Source organism: Drosophila bipectinata, chromosome 3L (assembly GCF_030179905.1).
Source record: "Drosophila bipectinata strain 14024-0381.07 chromosome 3L, DbipHiC1v2, whole genome shotgun sequence".
NCBI lineage: Eukaryota > Metazoa > Arthropoda > Insecta > Diptera > Drosophilidae > Drosophila > Drosophila bipectinata.
In genome coordinates this window covers 4,496,357-4,518,343 of record NC_091738.1, presented here as the reverse complement: position 1 = coordinate 4,518,343, position 21,987 = coordinate 4,496,357, and the positions used below count along the sequence as shown (strand labels likewise).

Genomic DNA, 21,987 nt, shown 5'->3' with positions numbered 1-21,987 from the left:
TTAATATGAAATCAAGCTTAAAAATGTAATTTAAAACATAAAAATAGGTATTGAAAAGTTAAAAAAAATTCATATAATTAAGAATTTTCATGTTATTTTGAAGTGTTTTATTATTATAATTAGATCCATCATAGGTTACCTTTATTATAATATTTTTATCAATTTATTTTATGGAAATAATATAAGTTTTATATCAAAAATTCCCAGCCTACAGTGGTCTATAGTTTTTTGTTCTGAAAGCTTCAAAAAGCTTTCTATGTTTCTGGTTCCAAATTCTAAAATGGTTTTAGAACTGGCTACGTAAAAAAAGACAGAATAAACTAACCTCTTTTTAAATTTATTTACTAATTTTGATAATAATTAGTATTTGTATTCCTCTTTCTTATAAACTGTAATTATTTATTAATTTCAACTCATTACATACCCCTTTTGATATATCCTTTTAAATAAAACCATTAAATTTATAGTTCTTTGTTTATTTTTTTATTAAATTACTAAAGTACAAAAATTTGCTGCTAAAATAATGTTTAAAATTTTGTTGCTAATTTGAAAAAGTCCTACGAGAAATAAAAGCATAAATTAGTGGAAGACAAAAACCGGCGAATGGGACACGCAGCACGCATAAGTATGTATGGTAAGTACAGTGGACACTAGTGACTATGGACGTAACGTATTTAAAATTTGAATACCAACTAGGAACACACAAAGTACAGGGTGACAGGGGACACAAGAATATACAATTCTACTATAACTATGGACTTCCAGTTGAGGTTTCAGAAGGAGGTGGGTTTGGAGGGTGAATTCATGTGAAGATGCAAATTCGATTGGAAGATACGAGTTCTAGGGTTTTTGGGTGATCCACTGGCCCTACCACGCCCACTTGGGAGAGACCTGGTCAAAATTCCACTCATCGGGATGGCCCATGTGGCCGCCGCCCTCCTCCATTTGTGACCACTTGAAGGGCCCAGCTCCGATTCGCGCCATGGCGATAGCTCTCATGTCATTTCGAACGGGCCGCCTCTCGGTGATGAGCTCCATCTCCGCCAGACTGGCCGCATCCTCGATGCTCACACTTAGCCTTTCGTCGCCAATCGAGGAGGGAGCACTGCCATCCTTTCCGCCGACTTCCCCGCTGTTCTGATCATCCAAAGCACGCGGCTGGACATGCTGCAGTCGCAGGAATATGGGTCCTGCAAAGGCATGGTAGTCACTCATCCCGAGGCGGGCATTGTAGGAAAAGAGTTTCAGGTCGATGTTGCCATAGGCGATCGACTCCTCGCCGCCCAGCAGATCGCCGCGGAAGCCGTGGTTTCTCAGGTATTTGTCCACCGCCTCGAGGGTCGTCAGTTCCTTCTCATCCGCCGCCGTCAGTTGCTGATCCTCGCTGTAGCTCACGCCACTCTCTTCCAGGACGTTCTGATGGTAGGGCACCCCGTTGGCCAGCCAGGACGAGTTGCCGGATACCAGGAATTTATGGGTCACATCCTTCCGGGTCATACTTCCCGGCAACTGCTCGGCAATCCACACCATGTCCTTAAGCTGATTGTGGCGCTCCAGAATGGCTGCCCTATCCTTCTCGTTCAGTACCACGGCTGCATCGTCGTGCTTGTCATCGCCCTCCAGGACATTATAGAGGTTATCCTGAACGCCCAGCTTCTTCAGATCCACGGTGATCCACTGCTTGGCTCCCGTTGCCGGATGCTTGGCCATGGCATTGGCCCAAGTCTGCCGCGTTTGTGAAATCCTATTGGCGGCCATCACCCGAGCCACCAGGGGCACCATAGCCTTGGGGTCTACCGACTTCCAGAGCTGCAGGTTCTCGTTCTTGATGCCCACTCCTCCGACAATAGCCTGGACATGCCTGCCCTTGACCACGTAGAAATCGTCGGTGGATCCCAGTATGCCCGGGTAGCTGGTGAAGGTGATGTCCACTCCTGGAATGGAGTTGCTCTTCTGGTTTGGTGAGAAGTGGTAGTGGAACTGATAGCGCTTCTGGATCCTCAACATGGATGAGTAGCTCCCGGCGGTGCTGTGTCCAAACAGCAACTGCAGCGTCTGCGGTGAGTTCTCCTGGGGCACGATCCTCGTCAGCATGGAGGCGCTGGGCAGGAAGAAGTTCTTCGGTTGATCCGTGCCCGCGTCCTCACCCACCGTTCCATTGGGCAGCACATAGTTCTCGTAGTAGATCTTCAAGTCCTGAATGTCCGCCGCGGCGTTCATCATCAGAAAGTCTTCCAGCTTGATCTCCTCCTCCAGCTCCGAGCGTGCCCGAAGGGCTCCTTGAACGTAGCCATCGGCCAGGCCCTCCAGTTGGGTGACAAACAGGTTCAACTGGTGCCAATAGTGATCGACCTTGGACTTGACCGCAGCCTTTGCCTTCAGACGCTCAAAGTTGCCCTTCAGCAATGTTCGCAGCCACTCGCAGAACTTCTTAGAGCTCTCGTCCCGCTCGCATGAGGTGGAAATGGTACTAAAAAATGGATACTAATTATAGCTCAGTCTTTAATTGGTGAGCTCTGTCAGACTCACTTGGACCACTGGTTGTAGATGTTGTACCAGGTCAAAGAACCCTCTAGTTTACCAGCAGCATAGGCCTGAACCCAATCCTCATAGTTACGCTGAGTCTCCACCTCAATTTGTGCCCATCTGAAGAGGTTTCAGAAATATTAGAAAATGTATCCTTTTGAATCCTAGTCCCTCATCACTTACCCATTCTCATAGACGGAATCCTTGTAGCAAATCCTCGCCACACCTGTGGGAATGTTAACCAGATCATTCTGCTGCTTCCAGTACTCGATTTGGAAGCCAGATCTCCTCGTCCAAAGAGCGGTGGCACAATAAGTGCCATCGAACTCTGGGCGCTCCATATAGCCGATGAAGAAGGCTCCTATAACCAGCAGACCAGCTCCGATAAGGATGTAGGTCCCTATCCGCGTTTTTTGCCACGATGCACCAACGACTTTCAACATTGTGCCGGCCGTTTTGATGCTTCTGCAGAAAGGATATGAAGGATGTGTCCAACAGCGATCCAAGGATCAGACTTTTAGTTTCCAAAGGTGATCGAATTTTATCCCAGATAATTGTGATCGGCACGGGCTGCGTAGGAGTGACCAAGGCGGTGGGCAATCAGATGGCCAGTGTGATGCAGGTGGGTCAGTGGTTGGGTGGTGCAGGTGCAGGTGCAGGAGCAGGAGGTGCTAATCTTGGTGGCCACGCTGTTGAGCGCTTTGGCCGAGTGGTTCATGGGTGGTGTGCTGCTTTCGAGCAGAGGATCCAACGGTGCCCAAGTGGTTCTGTTTCAAAAATTGAACTATTGCAGTGTGGTGTGGTGGTTTCTGCTGCTGCTGCTGATGTTGATATTGCTTGGCTATGTCTTTTAAGGTTCAAGATTTATCCCTAAAAACAAAGAAATATTGGGCCATTAGAAACACACACAAAATATGATCATATATCAGGAGATATGACGTCTTGATGGAATATTTATTTAAAACCAAAACACCGCCCATTTATGAGCAGATAAATATTTACTCAACGCCCAATTCCCATTCAATAAATAACAATAATAAACCTGTTCAATGATTGCTGCTTCTGTGGGAAAAATACTCTATTACTACAGATCCTCCCAGTATATATCCCATATGAGTATAGGCCCGTAGTACCCTTGAACCATTTACCGATCCACTTTCCCAGCGGATACCACATCATCCCGCATTTTTGTTTATTTCACACTTTCGCTACTTTTGGAAAAAGAAATTCCTTTTTGGCAAATTCCTACTCGTGAGACCTGGAGGTAAACAAAACTTAAGCATTTGTAAAACTAATAAATTAATTTTATGGTCCGAATGGTACTTGGGGCCTGGAATTGCTTTATGGCCAGGTAGCCAGCCGGGGAAATGGTAAGAGTGTGCTAAAAAAGATAAGCAGAACATCTGCTCTGTTCGCAGATCTCCCCAAAAAAAAACAGATCTATATCATAAAAGCCCGATCGTAATGGAAACAATGGAATCTTCGTTTTAGTCCGACTAACCCTTCTTGTGGTCTGTCCTCCAATAAATTAATAAACAATATTACTAGTTGATTACTCCATCTGAAACTATTTCAAAGCCAATGCCAGGCCCTTGCGCCATTTCCAAATGTAATTAGAAAATTCCTTTCGGATTCTATATTAAAACCTGTACTAGTCGTAAACAAAATTATTTGTGTACATTGGGCACGTGGGGGTAAAATTCCAAATCGCATTAAAAGTATTGAATAATTTTGTTTCAATTTGCAAAATTTTCGATTTCTGAACAAATCCGTATAGTCCCAACATCAATCAGTCAGCAGGTTAATACTATTAACCATTTATATTGATGCGTATTTTCCTAATTTCGGTTTCCATACAACGGATGTGTGTATGGAGGGGAATTATTTACGATTTCTAAATGATTTTGATTTTTGGGTAGATATTCATTGGTTTTTACAATCCCATCATCGATTTTGTAAACATATTTGTAATGGACTTTTACCTTTTGATTCCCGGGTCCAGGAAGCTGCAATGTCACAAGTCAACCCATTTGAAGAACTGCAATAAACAGAAGAAAAATATTTGTTTAGTTTATGGTTAGTGTTTAATTTGTTGAAAATCAGAATCTTTGCAAAAAAATATTCCCAGCCATTCGGTCAACGTTTTATTAATCCATTTCTTTGTTTATTTTTTCAATTGATCGCAAGTCTCGGGCGGGATGTCTCATTTTATGCCGGCATTCACATAAAGGAGTCTGGACAGAGACTTTCTGTTTACTTTTGTCATATAATTGGACAAAGCTAAGCAGTCGCACGCGCTGGGCAATTGTTTGGATTATTTGTCATAAAATGTTGATCGTGGCAGTCACTTGATCCGATATCTGATAGTGCTAAGTGTCTGGTGGTCTCCAGCGAGGCTTCAAATTATTCCAGGCGGTTTATTTCAAGATCGAGAATCAAATTATCATCCCAATTATCAGCTATACTTGAATACCACCTAATCATCTTAATGATTTCACTTTTGAATAGACTTCGTGATTTAACACTAATAATATTTAATTATAGCTTATGACACGATTTACCCAGAATTTTAGTCGTAAAATTTTCCCTAGTTGGGTCACCACCTGTAATGTCCAGTTTAATAACCTGGCAACCATTTTATTTAAACAATTTTAATTACCTGGCACCAAATTATTTTTATCATGTAAATGTAACAGTCTGGTTCGAGAATTATTTTTAACTCCTAAAGCCTTAAGTAAATCGCTAAATTACCGGTTAAGAAAGCTTTAAAATTCTTAATGATTCTGGAGATCTCTGAGTAATCATAGGGTGCGCTTCTATAGTTAAGGTGTTCAAGGCAATAAAGATAAACAATTAAATTGCAAATAAGAACAGAAGCCAGTTCATTTCATTTCACTCATTTCAGTTCGCTTGAAAAATAAACAGACTTAAGGTGAAAAGAGTCAGCTCAGTCAACACATCAATCGATTGCAGAACACAAGTTTATAATTTAAACATATTATGGGTAATTCATAAGACAGTCCAAGTCATTTGCCCTCCGTGAAGGCCAGAAGCTGTCAATATTCAGGTATATGTGTAACTTTATGATCTGACGGATAAATGACGCCCCAACTGACGTCAAGAATTAGCTGGAAAGCTAAAAACAAACCTTATATCTAAAATAGCACCAGGAGCATAAAAGTTAAGGAAAAGTTGAGAGTCGCCACTGACGTCTTTCTCGTCCATTTAGGCCACTTAACTTACTTAGCTCACTTAGTGTTATTATCACTGTACAAACACAGTTGTTTTGTTTTTTATTTTTTAGATACAAATGTATCTATATGATTTTGCGATCCACTGATCTAGATAGTGACAATGTTTGACTAGCCCTGACAAAATTATCATATGTATTTACAACCGTTTTCCAGTTGATCAATCACTTAAGTCAGGTTAGTCAGGGTAAATAATTTACACAGTCCAGACCCAAATCGGGCTTAACTCTTGTTGTCGTCAAGTGGAAAATATTGATAAGATATCACTAGTATATTTATTACTGGAATATTCAGATATGCATGTCTGGCTTTTGGCATATTAAGAACATAAGTTCAATCAGCAGAATTCTATTAACAAGGGGGAGATAAGATACATCCAGGTTATATATAGTATATAGACTGTGCGAAATTTTTTAAAAAATTTTCCAATCTTTTCCAATCTAAGTATTTTTCACTAGCCACAAAAAAATGGAAAATTTATGAACTTATTCCTCAAAATATTTCAAAGAATTTTCGATAATTGAATCTTGATTTTCTGATTGGTGCTAATAGAGTTTATGAATGGTATCTTTTCCCCATAGATTTTTAGTTTATGGCTAGCCATATTTTTTAAAAAAAGTATAATCTTAAGCAACCTCACCCACATACTCGGAAAGCATTCTTTTCTGTCTCGAGGTTCGCAAATACATCTATAATCTTTCCTAGAATTCGTAGCGCCACATGTGGCATTTGATGAAAATGTGGGGGCTCGACGCTCGGAGTCTTCTTCACGTGCCACGTGAGGGATCCAGGAAATAAATATATTTCCCTGGAGTGAATTACCAATAAAGTTTATTCACTCCCGTGAATGTGGGAATTGCTGAATGAATGCCCACAAATTGTCAAATCTGCATATTAATGTCGACCGGGCGTTCACAATTGGCCAAAAACTGCTAACTTGGCCGCTGCCACGCGTCGCATTCGAGCTGATAAGGCCCATGCCCATGTCCGAGCCAAAACGGGGAGTGAGTGCCATGTAAACTGATGCCAGGGCAACAAAGTTGGAAATCGGGCTAGCAATAAGACGGTTTTGTAATGAAATTGCCAGACAGCGCCGCACTGCGGAAGGTAAACACTCGCGAAAAAAAGGGGATCATATTAAGGAGGAATGGCTTTTTAAACAGAGTTTCTTTTATAAGAAATAGCTTGCAAGATTTTTAGTGCAGTGCAGATACTGTATCTTTTGTGGGGATTGCACTTTTCGAGATTGGATCCCAAGTCCAGTGTTTAGACTTTTGATAGACAGACACAACAGACGCCGGAGACGTCGGGAATTCAAAGAGACAGACTGGATTTCTAAGATCCGCACGTGGACGGGACAGGTTATTCAATACTATGGCGGAGAATTTATTTCAGTTGGGGGAACGTGACAGGCAAGTTATTAGGTATTTGATCCACAAGCGTATTATTCCATTAGATACCCAATGAACCCATCTCAGCTGATCTGATTGGCCCCATCAGCCAACACGCCCCATTCGAGTGATTCCCCAGATCTTTACGACGCTGTCAGCTGATCATATTCTGTGATCGGTAGACTTAATCGTATTTATTGTATTATTCCAATAAATGCATTATCATTTTCATTATCTACCGACTGTCGCGGGAAATTCTCAATCACTATATGCTAAGTCCCTAGAGAATAAAATCGAAACAGAATTTTAACATTATGTACAATTGTTTTGTATTTCAAAATTCGAATATTTTCTTTTCGTTTTGGTTCTCAGGGAAGTTACATCGTCCCAGTGATATAACGAAATGATATAATTCCCTGTGAACCCTTTTGGGGTTTCTTGATTTTATATAAGATTTTATAAACATGTCGGACTTGGCTTTGTTTTTCTGATTATAAGTTTCATACTTTTTCGAGTTTGACATTTTTGTTTACCATTTCGATGGCCAAAAATAACCAAAAGAATAATATTGTAATTATTGAGAGCTTTCACTAATCCTCAGTTCCTCAGTGCTGATGCAACAGTTACCGATTAACTCTTTTTAAGTTCGTTCACCCGTTGTTTTTTTATTAGTGCCTTACCAAAAAAATAATCTATTTTGTTTTTTAATTAACTGCAATTATCTGGAATTTGGTCGAACCCGCGACTTATATTGTATTCAAAAATGGTGATAACCGGAAATAACCGCACTGTATAAGTATCTTGAAGATACTGCGGAGGAATCTCCTTTACGTCAATCTCGCAGCCCGATCGTATCGTCCGAATGCCTTGACGTTGCCACCGAAACTGCTGGCGAATATCTTTTCGACTTTCGTCTTTCGGTTTTCGACATGTTCGGGTTTTTCTAGCCAAAAACGAAGAAAGCGGAAAAATCGCGCAAAATTTTCATACCCGCTATCCCGAAAAGATCACGGGTATATGTTGTATCTGAAGGTGAAAGGTGGGAAGAAAGAAGTGATCTCAATATTTTAATAACCTTTATGTTTTATTTATTTTAAGTCTTTTGAACATTATTAAAATATTTCGATAGTTTATTGACCTAAATATTTGGGAATCATCTTAAATTCCTCTTGAGTGATGACATATTTAATAAAAGTCTATATATTAGTATTGGGTATTTCAGAATTGGGAAAACCCAAGTGATTCAATTCTATTTTTTTCGATCGAAAAAGTTTTATTGAACTTGGCCGCCATGACTGATTAGTTGGCTTCGAAAGTGACTTGGGTTTGGCAGGTGTTATGCAGAAAGCCAGTTGTGGCATTATCGCCTTCAAAGAAGTACTGTCGAGGGTCGCAAACGTGAGGTCTTGGCCCACAGCTCAGCAAGGTTTCTTATTTATGGCTCTTATGACTGATTTATTTGCGCATTATGCACTTGTCCATGCAAATTGGCAGTCGACGGTGCAATCTAGTTTCCGCCTAGTTACAGTTTTTCAATTGAAATTGACATTTCAATTGAACTGCTCTAACAATGCGCCATTCTCAGGGAAATCTTAACAAATGGTTTTCCCATGAAAATGCTTTTCTTCTCGTTTTCATAGTGGGGCATTTCACTTTCTTTTCCCCATCACATTGATGAGCGTCGTCGGTTGTATTCTTTTTGGGGTCAATCAAATTTTTAATGGGGCTTCGGTCTCAATTGAAATGAATTGAAATGGCGACATGAAGCATACAGACTTTTACATAACTACAGGGTAAATCGAATGGCGGGGATAACCTTGATTAATCTCTCTCTTATTGTATATATTTTCAATTGTCGGTCAATATCAAAGCTTTCTAATGATCAGTTGACGATAAAATAGATACAGATAGTATTTAATGCACAGGGTTTTAGAATCCTAAATTAAATCCTAACAAAGAACCACTATAAGCCCTAATTTTTTTTCTTTTCTTTTTTTTCTTTTTTTTTCAGACATACTGAGTCTGGAGGGAGAACATTCCACATTGAACTCTAAAAGGTACAGTTGAACTTGTATGAAAAATTATTAGCAAATAAAAGAAACTTTTAATAATAAATATTATTCTCCTTAGATCTTCATAGTTTCTACTTTTTAAACTCAAAATATTCCTTATCCAAACCTTTTAATGAAATCAAAGTTTTTAAAATTCCAGTTAGGGAATCTCGACTGTATCACCAGCCAGGAAGGACAAGAACCTCAAGGATTTTGACCTCATTTGTCTGGGACTGTGAGAATATGAGAATGTGAGAGATGGAGTTGGAGAACATGGGAAGGGGAGACGCCGCCTGGCAGCTTCTCGGAAAGAGACCTGCCCCTCTGGTTGCCTTAATAGTTTTTATTGCCTTTTATTTGTTTTCTGAAGACGAGGAGACTGCCGAGAACATTCATTGAAATAAGCCGCGCATGCGCAGAAGAAAAGAGACCAAAACTTGTTGCTAGGCAGAATAAACTCCACTGTGATCACTTTTTTAAGGTAATTTGAGAAGTTTTTGTCTTGCGTTTTTTTTTTATACTGGAGTTTTATATTCTAGGCCATTGGCTTTTGAGTTTGAACTCTTACTTTTGTTGAAACGAATTAAAACTTATAAGAGTACATGGTCTGCAAGGTTTAATTTTGCGATGAACTTTTTCAATGAACTTTTTTTCAAAACTTTGTTTCGTTCACTAGCCGTACTGCTTCGGGGTATATCTCGAACTAAACTGCCACAAATTTAAATTTGTTTCCAGCATCTTGTGCGAAAAGTGTTATCTTTTGAGAGATAAGGGATCTTTCAGAGGAAAAGCCACTAAAACGGGCAGTTGATCTACGTAAATACATCAAGTACGAGATATTTTTGGATGCCCTATGTCTTACTTCTTATATGACATGTTTATTTGACAAACTTCCCCTGTTTGCCAGGTCTTCACCCATGTCACCGATTCGTACAACAACTCACTCATGTGATCACCTGTGGTTCCGCATGAAAAGATTCAGACACAGATATATAATATACTATATATATTTGTGCCACGGGAAGTTGTTATTTAATCAGTGAGTCAACTCGGACTAAGGTCTAGCCGATAACTGATAGCAGTGGCATTCGCAAAACTTCACAATCAGAGGGCCTGAAGACCCGACATGCGCTAAATATACCAGAAACGAAGTGGATTTCCCCCATGAACTTAGATAAGAGTTCGCTCGAACAGAAAATATATACTATAATATAAATAGGCCAAATGGAATTTGAAATTATTTTTCAAAATAAATATAAAGCATTTCCTAGTATTTATGACACATGTGAACAACGAATAGCGATTTTATTTTTTATGATATCTATAAACTTTATATGTATATAGAATTTGTGAGCAAAAATAGGCTATAATATTTCGCTAAAATTTAACATTGATCATTTTGACCACCCTTGGGATAAGAGGAAAAATAAATATTATTTTTGGTGGTTGAACAGCCGTCACTCCAGGGACAGTCACCCCTATATGGCGTCTCATCATTTTTGACCAACAGATCCCTCCCTTGAAGTGACAAACAAGACAATTGCTATATGTTGACCCTATTTTTTGTCGGTAAACAGATATTGCGTCGCATTCCCAATATTCGCAATTGCGTTACGAGGTCAATAATTGATATTGACTTCAAAAGTTAACACCTAGCACCCAGTTTTAGATCAGAAACAGTTTCAGATTCAGATACAGTTTCAGCATCGGATCGAGAGCGAGGACAACTCACCGGGAAATTGAAATGGCTCGTGACTCAGGTAAATTCCGCGCTGACAAATGAGTGAAATTCGCTAGGGACGTTGAGATGATGTTGTGGGGTTACGGATGCTATTTGTAAAATTCGCCACAGCGAAATTTTTTGCTTTAACACGATACTGCTATATAGTCACACAACGATCTCGTGTTAATTATCCATGAGGGGCTACATTGGAAACGCACTAATTTCGGTGGATATACACTATTTCCCGATGTAGGCTCCCTTTCGATGTGGTTTATTATCACAGTTTTGGTTCACCAACAAAAATTCACGATGTTTTTTATTCGACGCGCCACTTCAGATCATTGAAATGCTATTGGGGGGATCTGTTGCTAGGCGGCGGGATCGAAATATCGACGACAAGTAACTAATTATACGGCGTGGTCGACTATATATGTAATATAGTTCTCGAGTGTTTTGTTAAACGCGAGAACGTGGCGTTTTTTTTATTATTTACACAGAGCTACCGTTCGATACTCTTTTTTAGTTTTTCTTGTATATTGTATATTTTTAGCGTCGGCAATTGCACATCCAAGTGAAATTAAAAAAGACTACCAAGTAACACACAAAACACTGGACGATAACGTACTATATGCTTTTTCTTCAGTTTCGACGGAGAGACTGATCCGGAGCAACTGCGGGCGAGGTGTTTTACGATCGCAGAGCTCTGTCTGTCGGGCGAATGTACGAGAGCAGCCACTCAGCAACACTGGACGACAAAATTGGGATCTAGTAGTAGTAGTAGTAGATTTGGGAGGGGTAGTAAAGGTAGTGGGAATATTAGTTTTATTATTAGAATTAATAAAAGAAGAAATAATTTTAGTAGTTGAAAAGGAATACGACTTGGACTAAGAGTAGGAGTAGGACGATGAAAATGTAGTAGTAGTAGCAGTATCTGAAGTAAACTAAATAGAAGTAAAACTAGGAGGTGTAGGAGTAGAAGTAGTAGCAGTAGTTGGAGTATTAGTAGTATAAATAGTAGGAAGAATAAATTTGTTGTAAATCAAATACGAGATGTTTCGATTTTAAAAAAAAATGTATATATTTTTGTTTCTGCTATTTTTATTTTTACATCATCATTTTCTTTGAATTTTTAACCATTTTTTTAAATTAAAAATTATATTATTTTAACAAATAATAAAATCTCAACCTTGTCACTGAGTGTACGACCCTATATATTCCACTCAATGAGCAGCCAGCGAGTGAGTAATCTGTAATTTCGATTGAGCTACCCGCTCTCACCAGCCCAACCTCTGCCCCTTACCCTTCAATCTCCCAGACTTGGCAACGACGATCTCTCACTTGCGAATTAATTCCCGACCTCATATGTAAATTGAACAGTTATTATTTGTGACGTCGATCCCATGATTCCGCTATCGATTTGAAATCGGACGTTCGAGTGGGGCTCCGCCCCTTTAAAGCGTATCTCCCGTCAAACGCCCCAAAACACACATTTGGGTGGCAAACAAAACGTGCGCTGATAAGAGACTCGGTGATTATGAAGGAAATACCTTTATTTGGAGTCACTTTTGGTGGGGCAACAAAATTTGCCACATTTGAGAACGGTATTACGTTTGGAACCGAAACAAAATCTGCTTGTAAATAATGGAAAAAGTACAGTTCTTATCAAAAACGCTTACCTGCCCAAGCGAATGCATCCGTTACCCTACACAGGTGTGAGTAATCCGCCCCGAAATAACACCTGGGCGGAAGGAATTCAGCGAAACAATGACAACAAAAACATAACAACCTCTTATTTATGAATTTATTATTTATCACTTAAGTCCTGGATTTTTTTTAAACAAATATGCTAATCAGCAACGTGTCGCTTAGTGGGTTTATTTTAGTTTTTAATCTCAAGCAACCCAGATTCCAGGCACTATATAGAAAAGGCTTACCCATCGAAGTACGTTGTTTTGTATTGGAACTTTGCCACGCTTCGTTCATCTGGTTCCATAGTGTAGCGGTTATCACGTCTGCTTTACACGCAGAAGGTCTCCGGTTCGATCCCGGATGGAACCAGGTTGATAAGTAACTTTTTTGTTTTTCCTTTTTTAATATTTTAGTATTCATTTAAAATATTTTTATTATTTTATTTAATAAATATTCTTCATTATGAATGGTTTTTTTTTTTTAACTATTTCTCACTGCATAAAATGTTTTTTGAAGATTAGCTATCCCTCAAGTGGAATAATACTTTGTTTTATTTTAAAGTATGATTCAAAAAAATAAAATAAATGGAAATAAAAAGAGTATTTTTAATGAAATTTATTTAATTATTATTTATTAAAAGGCCTCGGAATTCTTTGATTGTATAAATAAGATTGTAAAGACCCCAATTTTTAGTTTAGACAAACTAAAAGCTGTAACTACATTTTTATCTAAAAACTACAAAAATAAACTTGAAAAATATAATTATTATAAAATAAAAATATAATTAAAATAGTTAAATAGAAAAAAGAAGAAACCACCTGGTTCCATCCGGGATCGAACCGGAGACCTTCTGCGTGTAAAGCAGACGTGATAACCGCTACACTATGGAACCAGCTGTTTCGACCGCAGCCAAATTTCAGTTTTCCCCAGCCAAGGCTAAATGCTTGCCTGCTTTTTAGAGCCAAAATTAATTAAATTTTTAAACTAAAATATTTAATATTTCGATACTCAATTAAACAAAAAAAGTATCATGATTATGGTGAGTATCATATTTTGATTTTTATTTAAAAGCCAAAAGCACATCAATACTTAACTAATGCATTTTTGTGCATATTCGAGTAAAATCCTGTTTTTTTGCTTAAATATATGTTTTAAAAATTAAAGATAAACTAAAAATAAAAACACAGTTGAAGTATTGCACCGTTCGTTCAACCTTAAGTTACAACCTAAACAATAAATCAACAAAAATTAAGTCTATAAAACTGAAATTTACAAAAGAACTTGAGGCCGTAGAAGAGCGGAATTAGCAGCAGAAGAAACCAAAACTGGAAACGCAGTCCCAACGGACGGCAGTCGATTCAGTAGCGCCGGGCGGTTGTCGGTCGGGGTACTCCCGAGGTTCTGGGTCGGGCGGACTTGGTCCTCAAGGGATTCGATACCCCGTCGGTGTTGTAGCTGAGATATACGTGCGATAAGTCCACAAAGTCGGGCTCCTTTCCGCTCGTCTTGTGGGCGGAAATATGCTTCCGCATATTATTCCCAGTGTAGGCCACACACTTGAGCTGCCACTCGCCGATATCCTCGTTCCAGTGGGTATACTGATTGATCATTGACTGGTACTCCTTGGGCACGTAGGAGTTCAGGACTAGTTCGCACAGAGCCAGCTCCCTGGAGAGGCTTCGGATGTTCTCGTAGATGCCCTCCTTCTCGCGCTGGTGCTCCTGCTGCTGGTCGGCCAGCTCCGATTTCACACCCATGAGCATCTGCATCACTCGGTGGATCTTCTTGGTTATCCCGGTGCTGGCATCTTGGAGGCTGGAGTAGCGCTCCTCGATGTCAATCCTCTCGGTGGCCTTTTGTTGCAGCGTTTGCTTGAGGGCCTCCTCAGATTTTTCTCGCTCCTCCAGCTCGGCAATGGACTGCTCCAGCAACTTTTCCTGGGTTTGTGCCTTTTCCAGAAGATTCTCGCCACCCACAAGGATTTTTCCCTCCAGCGAAACCAGCTTGTTTCGCAGCTGCTCCTGCTCGGTCTTGGCATGCTCGATTTCGCGTTGATGTTCGTTTTTCCTCTGGGCCAGCTCCTCCTTCTCCTCGTCGGTTTTCTCCCGCTTCTTCTTCGGTTTCTTCTCCACAACTTGTACAGTGGAGGACTCCAGCTCGATTTCCAGCGGAGCCTCCAGTTCATCGTCGGCAGTGTCCTCCTCTTCCTCCGAGCTTTGTGGCTCCTCTTCCAAGCTGTTGCCCTCTTCCAGTTGCTTGCGTAGACGAGCAATCTCCTCCTGGAAATGTCGCAGCAGAGCATCCTTGGGCTCCTCGTTAATGTGCATCCTATTCTGGATGTTCTTGGCACGACTTGCGTACCGCAGAGTGGATATGGTCTCCATGTAGTTACTATCCGCAGGACTGATGGTGGCACACATGACTGTTTTCGAGTTTCCGCCCAAAGAGTCCTGCAGCAGTCGGGTCAGCTTGGAGTTCCTGTATGGGATGTGGGTACTCTTGCCATCTACCAGAGCACTGATAACATTTCCCAGCACCGAAAGCGAAAGATTGATCTTAGTGGCCTCCTTAAGGCGCTGTCCGCTCGCTTGGGTCTTTGACTGCCTCTCCGATCCCGCGAGATCCACCAGCTGCAGCTTTCCCATTCGAACATGCTGGGCACCGCCCTCACCCAGCTCGCTCCGTTCAACGGTGATCGAGAATATGGCATGCGACCGGGAGCTCTCCTGATTCATTTTGGTGGCACCCACGGCCCGGTTTTTGTTTCCCAATCGCATTATGTTCTCCAAATCATCGGCGTTGTGCACCACATAACCGCTGAGATCCTTGACAAAGACACCAATGTCCGGTCGCTCCTTGACCTCCAGACTCTTGCCCACGTCCTTGCCCAGTAGATCGCGCACCTCCTCGTTGTAGATCTCCATGTAGCTCACTCGCACCAGAAACTTCTGATTCTCCTTGGCCTTCGCGATGTGCCCAAATATGTGAGCAAAGGCATTCGGGATTATGCCCTTTGTTTGTGGCGAGTCGGGATTCCCCGACATGGTGTACGTTTTTCCAGTGCCAGTCTGTCCGTAGGCAAGGATTGTGCCGTTGTACCCCTCCAGGACCTTGTCCACAATCGGACGAGCCGTGTCCACATACAGATCCAATTGATTCGAACCGCCATCGAAGACGTTGTCAAAGTAGTATGTCTTGGGGGGCTCATTGGCCGTGGCGTTGGGCTTCATCACCGTGATGGCTCGGTTGATTTTGTCCACGGAAAGGGCGCCCAGGGCTCCTGCGGACAGCTCGTTTTTGTCCATCGGCCGACATCGCACCACCACACGTACATTTTCGATTTCGTCATCGAGCTGGGCGGCTGCTGGAGCGGCATTAACGTCCTCTTGCGGCATCTTTTCCGGTTATTAATTTATTCTCCGGAAAATTCCTTTTTCAGGGAAAACAATAAACCGCTATTGGCGCTGGCCGCAATTAGTAAAAATCGATTGCTGGAGATTTTCTTCGCATTTGTTTATGCACCGTTGCTAGGTATTTTTCGCGAGTGAATAATCAGCTGTTGGCGATGAGTGGGTGCGCGGCAAACGAGCGAGAGCGCAGTGTGACCAGATGAGCGGCAAGAAGAGAAATAAGTATCTGTTAAAAAAGTATCTTTTTAATAGAAGGCATCTTTCTTTTAAATCTTTAAGTTTAGTTTTTATAAAATTTAATTATATTGAGTTCGGAATATTTTTCTTTCTTGATTAATTAATTTTTCTTGAAATGTTTTCAAATAAAAGTATTTAAACAAGTTCTCTGGTTATCTGCCCTTAAAAACTCACTACGATTTATTTATTGGAGATTCTTGTATTCAACAGGTGGTTCCAATTGAATAATTCCTCAATGAATGTTTGGAGGCCATTAAAAAATGTATTTATGAATGGAATAAAAAACTAAAAATAAATTATTATAATATATACATACAAAAACTATAAGAAAACGTATATTTAGAAACCAAAAACAAAATAAAATTAAAAAAAAAAATATTTATATTAAAACCAAACAACGGACTGTTAACTTAAACTATGAATATATTTTAAAATTAAAAATGAAATAAAAAATACCATTTATTAAGCGATGTAGTATTTTTGAACCACCAACGCAAGGCGGGCGAGTAAACATCTGCCACCACCGCGGTGAGAGAGAGAGTTAAGAAGAGGAAGAAGTGCCAGTAAGATTCGATTGGCGCTGTCCGCAGAGTTTTCCTTTCGTTTTCCTTACACGACCAGACGACGCTTAAATTACAACTCCGGCCCCAATGGCAGCGACACTGCGAAGATTCCACGGCTTGCGGCTGCTGAAATCCGCGCCAGCCCTCAACCTCCAGCAGGTAAAAAAATCCGGAGAGAAAATCTTCCACGGCTCCCCGAGCCCACAAAGGCCATGTCAAATGGATAAAAACAGCATTTAAATGGATATTAATGGCCACAAAACCATGGTCATAAGGCTTAAATGACCTCAAAGTGGTCACAATCTGTAATCAAAAATCTAATTGGATCCCAACTGCACTGATATGACCCGAACACCCCAATTATGTAACTCCGTGCAAAAATTCGGTCTCTAGGTTTTGGCCAGACAGAAATCTAATAAAATTTTTGTATATTTGCAGGCCAAGAACCTCTCCTCCGCCGGCAGTTGGGTAAATGGCAACAAGAAGGTAAGTTTACGAGTCACGATTCCGTGAGATTCCCAATTGGCATTTCATAATAGCCGAACGGATCTAACCTCAAAACGCGTTTGCTTCTCGGTGACTTGGTGACTGTGTGTGCGTGTGTGTGTCCGTGGCGAACAGCTGATCGGAGCTATGGGAGCGATCACCGGCGGTGTTGGAGCCCTTCTCTTTGCCCTGGAGCAATCGGTCCAGGCATCCGGCAGTGAGGTGCACGCCCCCGCCCAGCCCTGGAGCCACAAGGGCCTCTTCTCCTCGCTGGACCACCAGGGGTAATCTTTCTCGCCGGGATTACAAAGTTTCAATGAATTTGTATAATGCTAAAATTTCAGTATCCGTCGTGGCTACGAGGTCTACAAGCAGGTGTGCTCCGCCTGCCACTCGATGCAATACATTGCCTACCGCAATCTGGTTGGTGTCAGCCACACCGAAGCCGAAGCCAAGGCTGAAGCCGAGCAGATCACGGTTAGTCTAAAAGGATATTAGTACTATGTTTATTTTATAACCATATATCATCCATGGACAGGTCAAGGACGGCCCTGACGATTCCGGTAACTACTACGACCGTCCCGGCAAGTTGTCGGACTACTTCCCGTCGCCTTATCCCAACGAGGAGGCGGCCCGTGCTGCCAACAACGGCGCCTATCCGCCGGATCTGAGCTACATTGTGTCGGCGCGCAAGGGTGGCGAGGACTATATCTTCTCGCTGCTTACGGGCTATCATGATGCCCCCGCCGGTGTGGTGCTACGCGAGGGACAGTACTTCAACCCGTACTTCCCTGGCGGTGCCATTTCCATGGCCCAGGTGTTGTACAATGAGGTAAGTTGTTACTAAGTATATAAGTATTATAAAGAGTAACCCTGGTGTTTCTTACTTTCAGGTCATTGAGTACGAGGATGGAACTCCGCCGACGCAGAGCCAGCTGGCCAAGGATGTGGCCACTTTCTTGAAGTGGACCTCCGAGCCGGAGCACGACGATCGCAAGCAGCTGCTGATCAAGGTTATTGGCATCCTCGGCTTCCTGACCGTCATCTCGTATTACATTAAGCGACACAAGTGGTCTGCGCTCAAGTCGCGAAAGATCGTATTCGTGCCCAAGGAGAAGTAGAGTGTTTGAATTTGATTTTGATGGTGTGAAGAATTGCAGTGTTATCGCGGCTTTACCGACTAATAAAGATAAATCAATTTTAAGCAAAACCAAATACACACAAAAAACCAGCATTCGCAGCCACCAAGTCAATGTTCTCTCTCCAACAACAAAAAAAAAACAGCAAAAAAACAATTACAAACTATGCCATTTGCGAGAGCTAACACTAAGATCTTAATTAAAGTAGCTAAAACAATATAATGCCCTGGGATATGAAGAAACCGATTATATGAGCCCATTGGCTGATTTACGATCGGGGGATCCAAGTTGACGAAAAAAGAAAACAAGAGCCTAGCAAAATGAATCATGGATAATGTTACATTGATTGTGTATAGCATCGATAATTCAAATTATGTATTTAAAAAATAAATAATTGACAATTAAAATAATTCGATTAATGAGGGGATTCGAAAAGCTTTCAACCAAGCAAGATTAAATGTAGGGTATTATTTACTTTTCAATTATTAACAATATACGATTTTATGGTTTAATTTGAGAATAACTTTTAGAATTTTAACATTTAGGTCAGAATCACTTGACTGTGAGTCAGAAAAAGCTTTTCTTTACCAACGTCTTGCTAGAAAGAAGCTCTTCCCAATTCAAAAAAAGCATATATTATAATGGGTAAAATAGGACCTTTGAATATTCAACACTTTTCTTTATTAGCAATATTTAAATTACATTTTTATATTATTTTAACTCTTTTTCGTGGATATCCCTATTCAATCTTCCAATAAATTGTACTCATTAGTGGAAGCTTGGCCCCAGGTATTTTTTCGGAGCACTCATACACCTGGGATACCCAGTCACAGTCCTCGGTGGTCTTTATCGAACCGCACTTGCTCTGTATATCCGCAGCCACTTTTGGTGACTTGCCATAGTATCTTCTAACCTTGCCCATGTTGAGCTTGTTGTTCTTTATCCATCTGCTGAGCTCCGCCAAGCAGTAGAATCTACACTCATTCACGGCGTTATCCCTCACGGCATTTTTTCGTTTCATACAGGCCTCGAGATCAGCAATCTTAATGGCAGATTGTTTTCCTTTCCTTCCATCGACTATAGTCGATAGTAGAACTAAGAAGCCCAAAACACAGAACCTTTTCATTTCACTTCTCAGATTCTTCTGGTAAATAGTTACCCGATCAATGATGTGCGATTTAAAGCCTCGATATGGAATAAAATGGATTCGGTATGGATTTTAAATCTATACCATTTTAAATCTATAAACAAATGGTTTTTATTTTTTTCAAAATTCATGGAAGGGCAACCCATTATCCTCTAAATGAGGGCTTTAAAATAATAGGGGGAAAGCTGCCTTCTCGCCTTTTATATTATATCTTAATTGAATCCTCAAGTTGGGTACCAAGAACATCATCTTTTGGGCCAAATTTCGACCTTAATCGAAGACAATCATATACGTCGCTAGCCCAGTGACACTTCTTATCTTTGTTGACCTTTATAGTAGCGCACTTTGACATTATTTCCGCTTCATTTAAATCCGGAAAAACATTTTTGACCTTCTCCATGTTGATCCTGTCAGGCGTCATAAAGTCGGTAAGCTCAAAATAACAGTAGAGGAAACACTCTGCAGAAGGTTTATTTTTTCCATTCATTCGGTCCATACAGTCACTCATTTTGGGTCCCGGATGAAACACTGTTGTTACAGGATCTGAACCGAAGGCGGTTGATACTAAAAACAAGAATGCCATCAAAAACAACATCTTAATTCTCCTGATAAGATTCGAATGATGTCTGTATAGTTAGTCTGTATAGCTGATTTTATACAAACTTGTCAAAACCAAATATATTTCACACTGTTGTGGAAGTAATCGCATTAGATCTGGGTTGTTTCATAATTATATTATTTTAACATTACCATTAAATGAGAGAATTTAAGAATGTTATATTTTTAGTTCCCTTGCAAATTTTCTGAAGGATCCCAAATAAAAAGAGTAAAAAATATCCCCTTCGATAGCGTTATATTTGGCAATAATAGTCTGATTCTTTAGCGGAATACCTTAAACAATCAATTTTCTATAAATTTTCATTTTTTTTTAATAAAATTTATTGTGTTATTCCTGGAAGTTCCGCCCTGAACCCATCAGAATTGGGCGCCCTCAAGCAGCCTAGATACATCAATCATAAGGTCTTCTTTGAGATGATCTACCGTGATAGCCTTAATCAAATCGTTTCTTGATGGAACTCCGACTTCTGTTATCAATTTGTACGCGCAATCATACACTTCCACGGCCCAGCGGCACTTATTCTTTTTATCCTGCTGTATCGCACCGCACTTTGAATTTATAGCCGCCACAGTTGAAGGTTTTAGACCCTTTTTGGCCTGGTCCGGGTTGATCTTGTCAGACTTTATCAATTTGGTAAGCTTTAAAATGCAGTAAACCGAACACTCAGGAAGGGTTCTATCCTGCGATACATTCATCTTTTTCAGACAGGAATTCATTTCATTTCCTGGAATAACTATAGTCTTAGTGTAATATACACCCACGGCTGTTGATACCAAACAAAATAATGCCAATAAACGGAACATCTTAGTTCTTAATATCTGATTTGAATGATGTAAAGTAAGTAGATCATGTCTATTTTATACGTACTTTTCGAAATTAAACAAATTTCACACTCCTTCCAAAGAAATCGCATTCGATGAGGTTTACATCATCAATATTTTATGGATATTAACATATTCTTAAAGAAATTTTCAAAAGTTACAGTGTATATAGTTTTTTTTGTTTTAAAGTAATAAAAAATGAAAGTTAGAGTCACAGACAAATCGAAATCTTATTAAATCCTAATTCAACATTCTTTAAATAAGGTCGAACACTCCAAAATAATTACAATTTTTCATCTTAAAGTTTTTTTTGTTTATTGGGAATAAGAAGCTTCTTAATGTTGTGAGGCTTTAGAAAATTTTCAAGTCCCAAAAAAGAATGGACACTACTTTCAGGAACGGTTTTGTCTTTCATGGATATGTAAATATATCATGGAGGTTCCCGGCATGAAGTTTTATTTCGTATATGGAATTTTTTTATTAAATAATTGAATCTTAAAGTCCATTGTTTTGAAATCATTCGGGAGAGATTTAAGAAATTCGCTTCTTAAAGGAACTGGATCTGATGTGTTCAAGGACATTTTTTGAATACAATCATATGCATCGTTGGCCCAGCGGCACTTCTTTGCCTTATCGGGCTTCATCGAGGAGCACTTTGCCGCTGCTCCAGTTGTTTCTGGATAAACCGTTTTGAGACTGTCTACGATGATCTTGTTATTCTTTATCAAATTGGTAAGCTCCAAAAAACAGTGGATCGTACACTCAGGAACGGTTTTATCTTTCTCAGCATTCATCCTTTTTAGACAGGAAACCATTTCATGTCCTGGAATAACCACATTCTGAATGTAATGTACACCGACAGCGGTTGATACTAAACCAAATAATGCCAATAAACGGAACATCTTAGTTTTTATCTAATTTGAATGTAAAGTAA

At 40.2% G+C, this 21,987-nt stretch overlaps 4 protein-coding genes and 2 non-coding genes across 6 annotated transcripts; 2 read left to right on the top strand and 4 right to left on the bottom strand.

The window, feature by feature from the left end:
• Nucleotides 1-460: 460 nt before the first annotated feature.
• On the bottom strand, nucleotides 461-2,969 carry lama (lamina ancestor). The gene is made up of 3 exons (XM_017245044.3): nucleotides 2,710-2,969; nucleotides 2,530-2,646; nucleotides 461-2,470 (listed from the first exon to the last, which is right to left on the bottom strand). The coding sequence occupies exons 1-3, from the start codon at nucleotides 2,967-2,969 to the stop codon at nucleotides 868-870; spliced, it is 1,980 nt and encodes a 659-aa protein (XP_017100533.2). The 3' UTR covers nucleotides 461-867.
• A 98-nt stretch (nucleotides 2,970-3,067) lies between these two features.
• Nucleotides 3,068-11,612, bottom strand: LOC122321919 (uncharacterized). The gene is made up of 3 exons (XM_043213023.2): nucleotides 10,952-11,612; nucleotides 4,509-4,564; nucleotides 3,068-3,396 (listed from the first exon to the last, which is right to left on the bottom strand). The coding sequence occupies exon 3, from the start codon at nucleotides 3,242-3,244 to the stop codon at nucleotides 3,068-3,070; it is 177 nt and encodes a 58-aa protein (XP_043068958.1). The 5' UTR covers nucleotides 3,245-3,396; nucleotides 4,509-4,564; nucleotides 10,952-11,612.
• Nucleotides 11,613-12,927: 1,315 nt separating this feature from the next.
• TRNAV-UAC (transfer RNA valine (anticodon UAC)) lies at nucleotides 12,928-13,000 on the top strand. Its single transcript has one exon. It is a non-coding gene; the product is annotated as a tRNA-Val (tRNA).
• A 450-nt stretch (nucleotides 13,001-13,450) lies between these two features.
• On the bottom strand, nucleotides 13,451-13,523 carry TRNAV-UAC (transfer RNA valine (anticodon UAC)). Its single transcript has one exon. It is a non-coding gene; the product is annotated as a tRNA-Val (tRNA).
• Nucleotides 13,524-13,665: 142 nt separating this feature from the next.
• Klp64D (kinesin-like protein 64D) lies at nucleotides 13,666-16,208 on the bottom strand. Its single transcript, XM_017245101.3, has one exon. The coding sequence runs from the start codon at nucleotides 16,024-16,026 to the stop codon at nucleotides 13,990-13,992; it is 2,037 nt and encodes a 678-aa protein (XP_017100590.2). The 5' UTR covers nucleotides 16,027-16,208; the 3' UTR covers nucleotides 13,666-13,989.
• A 599-nt stretch (nucleotides 16,209-16,807) lies between these two features.
• On the top strand, nucleotides 16,808-18,688 carry Cyt-c1 (Cytochrome c1). Its single transcript, XM_017245107.3, has 6 exons — nucleotides 16,808-17,000; nucleotides 17,280-17,327; nucleotides 17,463-17,611; nucleotides 17,672-17,804; nucleotides 17,866-18,159; nucleotides 18,221-18,688. Exons 1-6 carry the CDS (start codon nucleotides 16,929-16,931, stop codon nucleotides 18,446-18,448), a joined length of 924 nt encoding a protein of 307 aa, XP_017100596.1. The 5' UTR covers nucleotides 16,808-16,928; the 3' UTR covers nucleotides 18,449-18,688.
• Nucleotides 18,689-21,987: the final 3,299 nt, after the last annotated feature.

What these genes read in the sequence shown, in the direction of transcription:
- lama (XM_017245044.3), bottom strand. Translation starts at nt 2,969, where the DNA reads ATGTTGAAAGTCGTTGGTGCATCGTGGCAAAAAACGCGGATAGGGACC. An exon ending in GATTCCGTCTATGAGAATGG is followed by an intron (nt 2,647 to 2,709) that starts GTAAGTGATGAG and finishes AAACCTCTTCAG; the next exon opens with ATGGGCACAAATTGAGGTGG. An exon ending in ATCTACAACCAGTGGTCCAA is followed by an intron (nt 2,471 to 2,529) that starts GTGAGTCTGACA and finishes TCCATTTTTTAG; the next exon opens with TACCATTTCCACCTCATGCG.
- LOC122321919 (XM_043213023.2), bottom strand. Translation starts at nt 3,244, where the DNA reads ATGAACCACTCGGCCAAAGCGCTCAACAGCGTGGCCACCAAGATTAGC.
- Klp64D (XM_017245101.3), bottom strand. Translation starts at nt 16,026, where the DNA reads ATGCCGCAAGAGGACGTTAATGCCGCTCCAGCAGCCGCCCAGCTCGAT.
- Cyt-c1 (XM_017245107.3), top strand. Translation starts at nt 16,929, where the DNA reads ATGGCAGCGACACTGCGAAGATTCCACGGCTTGCGGCTGCTGAAATCC. An exon ending in TCCTCGCTGGACCACCAGGG is followed by an intron (nt 17,612 to 17,671) that starts GTAATCTTTCTC and finishes CTAAAATTTCAG; the next exon opens with TATCCGTCGTGGCTACGAGG. An exon ending in CCCAGGTGTTGTACAATGAG is followed by an intron (nt 18,160 to 18,220) that starts GTAAGTTGTTAC and finishes TCTTACTTTCAG; the next exon opens with GTCATTGAGTACGAGGATGG.